Source organism: Vicugna pacos, chromosome 34, assembly GCF_048564905.1.
Source record: "Vicugna pacos chromosome 34, VicPac4, whole genome shotgun sequence".
In the NCBI taxonomy this organism is placed as follows: domain Eukaryota; kingdom Metazoa; phylum Chordata; class Mammalia; order Artiodactyla; family Camelidae; genus Vicugna; species Vicugna pacos.
Window position 1 is genome coordinate 10388938 of NC_133020.1, and position 13453 is coordinate 10402390.

A 13453-nucleotide genomic window follows, 5' to 3' on the forward strand; every position below is an offset into this window, starting at 1 on the left:
CAAAATGTACCCATCACGTTAATGACTGTTATCCATCCTGAGTGTTATGGGACAGCTACATTTTAGATCACTTAATAAATTCCAATATAAACAAAAATGCCTAAAGTAATTTAGATAATTCTCTCACTTGTAAGTCAGTCATTTGAGTGAGTCTTAGGAAGCTTTTAAATGGGATGGTTAAATGACATTTTGTGGTTTAAATAGAAATATGGCTCTTAGAATGTACACACTAATTCAACAAAGTAATTTTCTGTCAAACACTCAAGAATCAAGTGACATTTCTGGTTGCTACCTAGAAAGCACCCCATGTGAGCAGACAGCTAACGCCTTCTCCATCACTGCCTTAGCCCAGGCTCTTATGCCTCCAAGACTCTTAAAAGCATCCAAATCCATTCCCTTTTAATCAGGGTATCTCCCATTTAGACTGTCCTCACTGAGCCTCAACTTTCTTCTGGTAAATGGGAACCAGAACCAAAACCACCCACCACCACAACAAACCTTACCCCACAGGGCTTCTGAAAGGATCGAGTACCCGGTAGCACCAACGAACATTACCTAACAGAGCCCTTCCTAAATATCACCCAAGCCTGGATGTGCTCGCAGAGTTAGGCTTTCCTGAAAAGTAGTAAAATTAGGTCACATCCTTGCTTTTAAAAGTTGTTGGTTTCACGTCCTACCTTTGACGTGAAATACAATGGTTTGCATACAAACTGCAATGTAACTAATGAGGAACCTGATCATTTGATCTAAGGTTTAAGTTACTGTTGAATGATGACTTTAAAGTCATTTAACAGAATGGAAGTGATCACAGGGTATATTTAGTGGTTTTGAAGACTACTTACTTGAAAAATTAGTCACTTGTATAAAAAAAACTATTAATTACAAAAGTCTGATGGCATTTTAAAAGACAACTAAGCAGAACTCCAGCTTAGAAACATGTCAGTCATCAGAAGTGTTCTTGTTATTTAAAAGCAATAATATGGCATTAAATATATATATAACCTAGAATTTCACTAATTCAGACAACTCCACTCCTCCCTAATGAATGCTAATTAGTAATATTTTATTATAACATGCTTTAAACAGAAGTTTACTATCCCACTGGGAAGGACTCAAACAACAAATTAAAAAAAGATGTATTTAAACACCATCTCTTTTGATTTTGCGTGTGGTCACACATTACTTTAAAAAGTTAACCTAATTCTTACCAGGGTGAGAGGTGAGAAGGGATAAACTGGGAATTCGAAAATTGCACCTCTTGGGGAGGGATGGAAATGTTAGCTGTCTTGATTGTGGTGGTGGTTTCAGTGGTGTGTACATCTATCAAAATTCATCAAATTGCACATCTGAAATACGTGCAGTTTACTGTGCAGGAACCAAACCACAATAAAGGTGTTAAAAACAAATAAATAAAAATAAAAACATCAAAAATAGTTAATCTAATTCTAACCTACACTTTAATAACCATTCAGCTGTGAATAAAGATCCAATTATGTTATTGTAGATCATTCTTCCCAAAAGAATCAAGCTGATAGGATAAATAGCTCAATTCAAACAGAAAAAGAAAAAGAAAAAAAACAGTAGTCATTGAATTTTACTACTCTCATTCACTGTATCGTTTTTAATCATTTTAATATTGCACAATAAATAATTTAAACAATCACTTTAAGAACACAAAGGTAGTTACTAATAAGTAAAATGATGCCTCTATGAAACAAAGATTTTGTTAAAAAGTGGTACTTTCTTTCAAATTAGCTGTATTTTTGTGTAACGTAAGTACTTTCATTTATTCAGTATGAGGCAGGCAGTGATGACACACAGCCTTAATAATATTCTACACCAACAGACAGGAGGAGTAATCTCACCAAAGCCAAAACGCGAAGGAGAGGCAGGTTAGGGACCGACCTTGCTTAGAGAGGGAAGGGCAGGAAGGAGTCACAGAAGTGGCTGCCATGTGAACTGAGCCTCCCCGATCAGCAGGAGAACTCAAATGTGGCCAGAGTTTAGCACAGATTGAAGAGAAAGAGAACAGAAATGGGGCTGAAAACCTAGGCTTTGAGTGACAATATATTGATATATAAAAAATGTATTATATAAGTTTTGAAGCAATGTATTTGCTCCACTCTTAGGTTCTCTGTCACTTTAATTTCAAAGAAATAATTTTTTTTAGCTGCAAAGGTCCAAATCATAATGCACTCATATGATGCACACAGTACCTTAATTAAGGCTTGGTTTAGTCAGCAAATAGTTATCCACAAGTACTGAGAAATTTCTCACGTACAGATGAGGCAGGAGTCAGAGAGAAATCTGGCCCAGAAGAGCAGGGCAGGGACCCAGACACAGTGAGCAGAGCTGGCCGTGAACTCCAGTGGCCGCCTCAGGCCACTGTGATGGCTGTGTTGTACTCTGGAGACATTCCCTTCCAATAGAGTACAAGGCCACGGCGCGCTCTTGGTTGGTTAGGTAACTAGTAGGTCTTCGTCATCACAGTGAAGGTGAAATCTCTCTAATACAAGGAGCAAGATATTCTCATTCATTTAACTTGCTTAACTGAGCCATTTATTTGTGCTCAAATACCCATTAAGCATCGATTATGCACAAGGTTTCGTACTGTCCACCACTAGGAAATAAAAATATAGTTCAAGACTATAATGGGCTTAAAGAATACTGTCCCATCTGAGCTTACTAGGCTAAATTTTGAACTTGAAGAACAATCATACTTCTCTACCAAGCTTCAGTACTGGTGGAAAGAGATCGTCAAAACATACCTTATTCATTAGAAAACAGATGAGCGCTTTATTCCCAGTGCTTTAGACCTGAGTCAGAGATTTATGTCCATTTTGGGTTACTCCCCTCACCCACCCCGGCTCATCACCCCTTCTTTCTTGCTTTGCCAGATTTAATTTCCTGTTCACACAATAAAGTTTAAGTGGGTTCTCTTCACTTGAACTTTAGTGGCATTCAGGCCTATGACCTCTGATGCCATTACGCCTCAAAAACATCTTTGTTTAAAATGTATACTGAATATATTCCAATTCATCATTACTATAGTAACCTACTGATTAAGTTTAAGATACGGACTATTTAAAAACCATATTAAAGTATTTTAAGTGGATTCAAGATAAATTTTAAAGGTAATAAAAATATGCATGAGTTCTCTATATACTTCCATTTTCTAGCTTTGGGGAAAAAATATGGATCTTGCATTAAGACCATCAAGTCAAATAAAATGAACTTGAAACCCTACTTCTACATCTTTGGGCTTCTAAATTTAGAAGAAACATAATGCATTAGGAGTCATAACAAGGCAGTTACTGATATCTCTGCACATTTACATATAAAACGCTGACTTAGATCATTTCCTTTCAATACCTATCTTATTCACATAAAAATATGTACAAATAGTCTTATTCTTTAATTGCTTCAGAAAACTGATGTAAAAATATTTAACATATTTAACATTATTAAGAATTTCTGTAATTCTCTTTTCCTCAACAAGACTTACAAAGTAGAAAGTGACTGAGAAAACTTTGTTTGAAAATTCCTTTAAAAGACCTTGAAATCACAAGGCTGATACTGTACCTGCATGAAAAGAATTACGCCAGAAGTGACAAAATGTAAGACTTTAAAGGCTTCAATTTATACTATATAAACAGTATGACATTTAAACAATATCATCCATTCACACAAAAACAGTGGGTCAAAATGTGAAATAGCCACACACACACACACACACACATTACCCAACCTAGCCTACTTCTTTAATGATTTTGAAACAACAAAATCAACTTACACAGTGCAATTCAAGGAGGCATGGATTAATATGGCTGATAAGAAATAGAACTTTAAAGGCATGTTGCTAGCCTTTACAATCAAAGGCAGTAGTAACTTAATTACTGTAAGTGTCAAAATGTTATCTATAATAATCTCCTGACATTAAAATTTAGGTTAATGAGGATTCGTATTTTTGAATCACATTACTGAAATAACCCAAAATAATTAAAAAATTAAATAAATATCAGCAGCTCCAGCTAATTGTTAATTAATTTAGACTGGTATTAATATACTTTTAAATAAAAGTATTATGTAATAAGTACTCTTAGCATCTCCAAAGGAACTTCTGAGAATTATTTATTTAGTTCTCTTTAAGGAAGAAAAGAAAAAAAAAATCAAGCTTTTCCTCTGAGTAAGTTAAAAAATAAATGAAAATCTTTAGGCTTTCAGGACATTTGCAACTACTACGTCTTTAAGTAGCTTCAAGTTAAGGAGAGACCAAGAGGAAGATTACATCTTAAAATGCCCCAGTCATTCGAAAACCTAACGATGTATTCACATTTCTACAACAACACAATACTTCAGTTATAGAGACATCTATAATACGGAAATCCTTTGCACTAGATACTGTTCCTGGCATTAGGGCTACAAAGATTATTTACCACAGGATCATTAACTGAAAAAAAAAGGACTACTGCTCACTTAGCCATAAGCTATTTATTATTAATACACAAAAGTAGCAAGAATTACTCACCAGCCTCCATCAAAGTCATGTTCATAGACAGACATTCAGCTACAGGCGAGAAGGATACTGGATTGAAAATCCGACTCAACTCTTTGTCTCTGAGCCGCTCCCACATGAGCACTGTGGGGACTGAGCACCAGGGAGATGCTCTGTGGCTGTCAGGCCCGCCTGCCACTCTGCCCAGCTGCCACCGGACTGACGTCACGCACCAGCATGTCACTGCAGCCGCAAACTGGGGCGGCTTCTCCAGAAGAGTTTGCTGCGATTATGCATGCCTTCCAGCCACAAGAGCAAAACAGGATTTCAGTTCCCTTAAAGTTGGCATATAGCACAGGGTAAAATACCAACACATGCAGCTGCAAACAGCTCGTGGGGAAAGTGTTCAGTGAGCAATTCTAAATAACCTTAAGCTCTGAATAGGTATTTTCCGTTAAAACTGCAAGCAAACCTATTTAGATGACTCCTTTAAAAGCAATTTTTCCCTTGTTGTTGTTTCCAAAGTTGATAAATACTTATTTCAAAAATTCAGCCAATAAACGGTATAAAGGAAACTGAAACTGCCTGGAGTTACAACACTTAGAAATGGTTAAGAGCTGCTCAGACTCGCTGGTCACTACTATGTCAAGCACACTACGAACTCATCTGAGCCTCATAACCCAAAGATGCAGGAGGTTCTGTAACGACCTCCGTTTTCTTGAAGAGAATGAGACACAGTTCGGGAACTTGCCCAGGGTCATAATGCTACTAAGTGACTGAGCAGGACTCAAAACCCAGGCAGGGTATCTCTACCACCCATACATTTGATCACTTAATTCTACTACCCAGCGGTAAAGTAACAGCTGCTAATATTCTGGTGAACATCTTTTTAGACCAGAGTGGATATATATGAACATGTATTTTATTCAATATAAGAAAATTGAACTCTGCTGTTTTGCAACCCACTTTTTTTCTTTCAACAGTATGCCATGGACAGCTTCCCATGTCAGTAATTATAGTCCTAACTTTTCCTTTTTTGATGGCTGGCCATCACAATTACCTAAACCTGATTTCTGCTGGACATTTAATTAAAAGTTTTTTGTTACAAACAATACGTAATGTATATCACTGGCTAGACATCTGTGGGCTTTTCTGTGTTTAGCGGTGCAGGATAATTCTTAGAAGTGGAATGGACTGGTCCAAGTATGTGCATGTTTTCAACATTTACATTCTTGGTCCTTCAAAAAGAGCTAACAATTTATATTTGTACCATAATGCTTAGATTTCTCCTTTCTCATAGCCTGGGTATTGACAATTACTTTTCTTCTCTGCAAATCTAACAGAAAATACAGTTCTCTTGGGATTAACAGATATACACGACCATATATAAAACAGATAAACAACAAGGTCCTACTTTATAGCAAGGGGAACTATATTCAGTATCTTCTAAGAACCTAAAATGAACAAAAATCTGAAGAATACAAACACTTTGCTGTATACCAGAAACTAATACAACACTGAAAATCAACCATGCCTCAATTTTTAAAAATATACATAATATAGCTATTAAGAGCAAGTCTCTACCTACTGGTTGTCTAGACTGGAGATCTGGGTTTTACTTAACCTCTCTAATGTTTAATTTTCACATCAATAAAATGTTTTTAACAATTAAGAAAAAGAAAGAAAATACAGTTCTAATTGTGTGTGTACATGTGTTTTAACTGCAAGTGAGGTTAAAGCTTTCTTCACATGCTCCGATCACGCAGGAGGTAGTCCAGCCCGTGTGGCCACAGGCACACAGGCTCTGGAGTCAGGAGACCCCAAGTTCAAGCCTAGCTCTTTCTCGCAACAGTTTTCTGACCACAGGCAACTTACTTAGCCTTCCCATGCCTCAATTTCCTTACATGGAAAATCAATGTCATACTTTAATCCTCATGAGATTTTTTGGGCGAATTAAATGAGAAAACCCACATAAGCAACTGAAACAGTGCCTACCACATAATAACATGTTTAATTAAATGTTAACTCATACTTAATGGCCGACCGATTGCTTCTGCACTTCATGCCCTTCGTGCAAAATAGTGACTCCTAACAAGAAGATGGACAAACCATTTTCCAAAACATATTGTAAATATCTTGCTAGAACACTTATGACTAAAAATATTCAGATACTTCAATGTGAGCTGTCTTACAAGTAAATCTAGCGTGTGACATAACTGGTGCTATGAAACTGTTATAACGAAAATTAAAAATAGCATTTCAAGTTGAGAAAACAAAACTGTTTCATCATGTAACTTGAAATACAGACAAGCAAGCTGACAGAGTTTGCTATTACCAGAAGGGTTTGCATATGTTTCAGAAAAGGAGTCATTCATGATCTGTCCCAATTTTTTTTTTCAAAATGAAGCTTTCACCAGTCTCAATTAGTATCAGTTTAAACCTCTCACACTATGAAGGAAAACAAAACTCATTCTTGAAAACATCAAAGAGAAGTCAACAAAATAACCTGTGTCATAGCTCTAAAAGCAAAGGACAGCCCTTTTCAAACGACACAAGTCATAACAACCTTTAAGCAGAATACATGAAGGTTAAAATGTAGCAAACTTACTGTCCCTAGCCCAAACCAATCTGACCTTGTATTATATAATAAAGTCCTCAGCTGTTCACACTATCAGGATAGTTATAACAAAACACCTCTAAAATGCACTCAAAAGGAAGTTTTATATTATTCTAGCAGATCCAGTTTAGGTGTAGTCTGCTGTACATGCGTTGAAATTACCCCACCGACGGCAGACATTTCTGCAATAGAATTGCAGCATAACGCCTGCGGAATCACAGTGGTATGGTGGTTCTGCATATGGCTGCCAGGAGATAGACAGTAATAATGAAGCAGCAGAGCTCTGTCAAGAGATTGAAAGATTACCAGGAGTAAGAAGAACAAGTCAAGCAAATGCTTCCTTTATGAAGTTACCAGCAACCTGCACTATTTCTCTAGGACCTACAAGGCTCAGGTCTCCTGTCCTTCACCCACAGATGACAGGACTTCCACAGGGAAAACACTGTGGTCGGAGAAAGAATGTAAAAGAGGAAATAAGATAAGGTTCGTCCTCTCAAGGCCAGAACAGCCTGGAACTGACAGTTTAATAGGGGAGAGAGAGCTGTAAACAGATCATTATAACATAACCTGATTTGCAGAGCACAGAAGAGGAAGTGGCTAAGTGCCTGGGGGAATCTGGAAAAGGCTTAACAAAGTACAGTCAATGACAGCTGACCCGACTATTTCAAGAGGAGATTTCAGTTAGAGGTCGCAGTAGCCGTGAAAGCACAGATTTAAGATACAGTCTAAATTTTACACTTACAAAAGATGCCCAATTAACACAGAAACTTTCATTTAAGGAAAAAAAATGCATAGCAATAGGGCAATTTTCACAAGCACCTTATGAGATTCTGCCCTGCTTTTCCCCAAAGTCAGTGATGGCTAATTTAGCTTTGATTTTGCCCAAACCACATTTTTAGGAAAGGAAGCTGAGGTAGATCATGGATGTATGCCCTATTACAGTGTCAGAGATAATAAACTTCTTAAAATCAGTACAGCATCCTAAATCTCAATTAATCCTGATTCTTTTTTTCATGTATCTCTAAGCTACCAGGCAGGAACCATGCTTCATTAAAAAGCCACAGCAAGGGGGGTGGTTATAGCTTAGGGGTAGAGTGCCTGCTTAACGCGCACAGGGTCCTGGGTTCATTCTCCAGTACCTCCATTAAAAAATAAATACGAAAGTAAATAAACCTAATTACCTCTCCCCACCCCCTAAAAACCACAGAAAGCCACAGAAGATAGTCCAGTGAGGGCCTCCAAAGTACTTGCCACCAAATGATGTGTTTCAGTGCATTCCTTAGGGCTGGTGGTGATAATGACTCTTGTGATTACTATCATTTTTCAGTTCTCATTGTTACTTCGCTTTTTGGTGGCATTTAAAACTCCTGACCATCCAATTCTTAAAAATTGGCCACTCTTGTCCTTGTCTTCTGCGACCTGGTTCCCTGGCCTTCACTTTACAAAACAGGCATAAATCCAAAGAACTCACAGAAATCCACCACCCACCTGCGTCCATAATTTCGTGCCAATTTACTCATCACTAATACCCAAAGCAGAAGCTCTTTTAATGGGTGAGAAACCAGATATACCAACGTCTTTTCCATACTGTGTCTAATAGCGCTGAATAATGCAAAGCACTCAAATGTTCCATCACTTGATTACTGATTTTCATCTCCCAGGTCATTTAATACAAATCTCTCAAGCCAGAAAAATACTAGTACAGCATCATTTCTTTCTTTTTTCGTTTGTTTGTTTTGGTGGTGGTGGGGTAATTCAGTTTATTTATTTGTTTATTTTAATGGAGGTACTAGGGATTGAACCCAGGACCTTGTGCATGCTAAGCACGTGCTTTACCACTGAGCTATGCCCCCCCCAACACCCTACTTCTGATTGTGTTTTTTCCAACACTACTGAGCAATTAACTCAATTTTGACACTGCCTACCTGGAGATAATGTCAGGACCCACAGTTTAAGGCTCAGTCCCACAACACTGTCCCACTTTAGACACCAATCACAAGTCCAGGTGGTGACATGTGCTTCTGACCCCCTGGCTATAAACTGGAGGTTCCCACGACCCCCTTCTCAGGTTTGACTGATTAGCTAGAGCAGCTCACAGAACTCACAGAAACATTTACTTACATTTACTAATTTCTTATAAAGAATATTATAAAGGATACAGATAAACAAGCAACTGGAGAGGTACACACTTTACAAAGGTAAAGTAAGAATACTCATAGGTTCCTTTTCCTTTCTCCCAAATTTCCAACTTTATTCATCTTGGCATATCAGCCACTATATATCTTCATGACTGAAAGAGAAACATCAAGGTAGCACTAGTTACAAAAGTAAATTAAAACTACAGCTGACCCTCAGTATCCATGGGATTTTGGTTTCAGGACCCCCCCACCTTGTACCAAAATCACAGATGCTCAAGTCCCTTTTATAAAATGGTGCAGTATTTGCATGTAATCTACATACACAGCCTCCAGTATATTTTAGGGGGGAGTAATTAGGTTTGTTTGTTTGTTTGTTTATTTATTTATTTATTATTTTTAATGGAGGTACTGAGGGTTGAACCCAGGACCTCGTGCATGCTAAGCACACACTCTACCACTGAGCTATACCCTTCCCTGTCTCCAGCATACTTTAAATCATCTCTAGATTACTTATAATATCCAACATTGTAAATGCTATGTACAATAGGCAAATTCAAGCTTTGCTCTTTGGAACCTTCTGGAATTTTTTTCTCCTAATATTTTCGATCCACAGTTAGTTGATGTGTAACCCTCAGATATGAAGGACTAACTATACTTAAAAAATATGGTGTCTTCCACATCCTCATTATCCTCTGTTAAAAGGTGGCAATCAGGCAAAGAGTGAATCAAGTCACAGCCACTAAACACTCACACCCAAGGATAGCATGAGACAGATTCTAAACGCCCCATGAACTTACTGCACGGGTAACCACTACACCAACTGAAGTTCAGTGCAGTAACAAATAATACGCCACCAAGGAAGACAATCACTGTGAGTGCTGGAGTTATCCCCACTTGACACGAGGTAACAGTTCAGATATTCTCAATTTACTACCCCCAGAATGTTCAAGGGTTGTTCCACGCTATCAGCTAAATTCTGTTAGACCTAAAATTTCATAACACAGCAAACCCTTGGAAAAAAATAATCGGAAGAGCCGAATGATTTAAGAAACAGATTAATCCACAAACACCTGCTTAGAAAGGAACCAATTATAATGACAAAGCTCTCTATACCACTAGTCTTCCCCAGGGAATGGTAGCTACTAAATATACTTGCTTACTAACAGGACTCAGAACCTTCTACTTTGAAAATATTCAGTTCTCAGGTCATTGAGGAACAAGCTGGCCCACAAGTCCAGTTTAATAAGATACTGACTTAGCCATTTTACATTCCCTTTAATTTACTTCTAATCCTTTCTAAATTCTACTTTTTGTGTGAGATTGGTAGCCATGACTTCCTCCTCATGAACGACTCTGTCATAATTTGTGTATCTCACCAATTTATACTATTTTGGTCCATCTCAAACGTAACCTCCTCAGAGAGATATCTCCTAGTCTCTCTCAATCAGGGAGCTGCAGAACTACGTATTAGGAACAATTAGCATGACCACCAAAATCTGCAGTCATACATGACCAATCTCAAAGAATCTGCCAGTAGGGATGTACGTAAACTATTCTGCAAAATAAATAGAACGTATATATCCTAATAAATATACACATTTATAAAACCAAATGCAAACGAAAGTGAGAGAGACAGTCTGAAAGGCAACAATGATCTGGGCATTAAAACTGATGTTCTTTTTTCCCTTCCCCTACTATCAAATGACATCTCAGCTTCAGAGCTGTAAGTGAAAAGTCTGGTTGTATCCATATCTTCTTTGACTACATGAACTTTCAAACTATCTCTGGGTGCTTTCACTTGATAGGGAAAAAAAATGGATTCTGCTTAGCCAATTTTTTTAATAGGCTCTGGAATCTTTAATTACATTTTAACCCTAACTAGTACAACTCAAGAAAAATTCCAGGTCAAAGTGTGTGTGTGTACAACAAATGTAGTATGAAAACTTTACTTCTTCTGTACTTCAATGTGCAATGGTAACTAATAAAAAATTAGATTTGGAAATACTTGTGCTTTATAAAAGAGAATCTTAAATTCTAGCATGATAAAAATAGACTCAAGAACACACTGGTGAATATGAAATAAGAAAACAACAACCAAGCTATATGAGTAAGAAACAAATACAAATTTAGATCTAATCTCCCTCCCTGCCTGGGTCCTAGCTTCAACTCTGAATGAATAGACATTTTTGAAAAGTTTGTGACTTATGTTCTACCTGTATATAGACTGATTTTCATTCTAAAAGAAATCACAAAATCTAACTGGATTTCCAGTCTGATTGACCAACAAAACATCTATTATTCAAGTATTAAGTCCATTCTACACTTAGACCATCTGCCTAGAAGAGACATGGTCTGTTTTTGATGCAGGAACAGAGTCAAACATATGACAGTGTCACTACTTTCATTATCATCAAAAAACAGGCCTCAAAGAGACTTACATATAATGGCTGCTTTGTGTGTTGGTTTTATTTACTCAGTAAGAAACTCTTGCTTCCTCTCTTGCAAGGAGGCAAGAAAACACGCGTGTTTTAAAAAGTTTTACTACTGTGAAGCAGGATGGAATAAATTATGGAGACTCATAATTGAAACACAACCTGGGGACCAAAGAGTCTTTCTTATCTACAACTGACTCACTGAAAAGTTCTCATAAGTCATCCTTTTCTCACCATAATATTACATAGCAGACACAATCAGGTGATCTTGCAGCATCAACTCCAACCAAGACCATTTGCCTGTCAAAGCCAAGTTTTACTGAGGTCTGAGTATACCTCCTTAAAATGAAAAAAACAAAACAGGTTTAAACTTGCTGCACTTCTACACTCACATGTATGGCACTGGATGGGTAATTTGTTTTTACATCTCATTTGTATAAATTTCTTGGCCTGCAAGTTTTTTTTCTTGTTTTAAATAAAAATACCTTAATTTTGCAAGTTTACTGGAAATGCTATACATACTGCTGCCTAGTGTTAAAAAAGAAAAATCAGACAAACTTGGGTTGAGATTTAATTTTCTTGGCTACTATTAACAGATTTAAAAAAAATTCATTCAACAAATATTTATCGAGGATGTTGCTTCTCCTGAATAAGCATTTGCTTGGGCTCTGTGGGAGAACTAAAAAAAGAAAGAAAAAGAAATGAAATGCCCAAATTAGTTGTGGGTAAATAAGGACACAACTAAAATACGAGAATACGAAATGCTACAGCACAAATGGATTCTGGAACCAGACTGCCTAGGTCAGAATCTTAGATCTGGCCTTAGGGAAACTCCTGTATCTCTCTGTACCTCAGTTCTTCATCTCTAAAGTGGGTATAACAACAGTATCTTGCTTGCAGAGTTGTTATAAAGATTAAATGAATGCAAACATTAAAGCCTAATTTACAACACTATTTGACACATATTCAGAGCTCATTAAGCTATAATAATCACTGTTCTGAAGAGCATGTGGATCAAAAAAGCAGAGCATAAACCCAGAGAGGATGGGTAGAATCTGGAGAGCAGAAAATAGGAAAGTCATGATGAAAAAATATTGTAGTGAAAATGAGATGATCAGTTTTGCTTCGTTATAATGCAGTGGTTAGAAGGGCGAGTGAAGGGCAGGGTTGAAGGTTGTGAACAGTGGACAAAGGAGCCTGGCTGTTACAAGGTGGGCCACGGAGAGCTGCTAAGGAGAGGAGGTAAAGATCAAAGATCAGTGGGGGGAAGGTGTATCTCAGTGGTAGAGTGTGTGCTTAAGGCATACACAAGGTTTTTGGTTCAGCCCCCAGTAGCTTTATTTTTAAAAAAGGAAAGAAGGAAATGAGATTTGATAGCAAGTTGACTCAGTTCATATTACTGTTCAGATTTTGAGTGAAAACTTGCAATGAACTCTCAACACGGCCGACCTCCAGTAAGTGCTGCTGTGGCAGAGACTGGGCACCGCCACCCACTACCCGCTCTCCCTCTCTGGCTTCCTTCATTCAGGCCAGCAATGCACCCAGCTGAAAAAGGACTCCCTTTCCTGACTTACCCTGCATGTAAGCGAGGCCACATGAACGAGATATAGCCAATGAGATGTAAGGAAGTGTCACATGGGACCCGTGGAAAGGATGCTTTAAGGGAGCTGACTCAGCTAGGAAAGGAATGCTTTTGCTCTTCTGATTTTATTCCTCTTGGTCATAATGACAGCCACTCTGGGCCATGAAGCAGCCTTGAGAAAGGAAGTCT

General features: G+C 37.7%; 1 protein-coding gene across 6 annotated transcripts in view; it reads right to left on the reverse strand.

Annotated features, from left to right (window-relative positions):
* Positions 1 to 13453, reverse strand: part of PLEKHA5 (pleckstrin homology domain containing A5) — a 212134-nt gene that overhangs the window by 91819 nt on the left and 106862 nt on the right. The window contains exon 1 of one of the 6 annotated variants that reach the window (XM_072954692.1): positions 4529 to 4674. The exons of 4 other annotated variants lie outside the window; for them this stretch is intronic. In XM_072954692.1, coding sequence (XP_072810793.1) covers positions 4529 to 4563 — 35 coding nt within the window. In that variant the 5' untranslated portion in view covers positions 4564 to 4674. Of the gene's footprint in view, positions 1 to 4528; positions 4675 to 13453 lie in introns of those variants that run through there. One more of the 6 variants, XM_072954690.1, reaches the window with a different exon arrangement.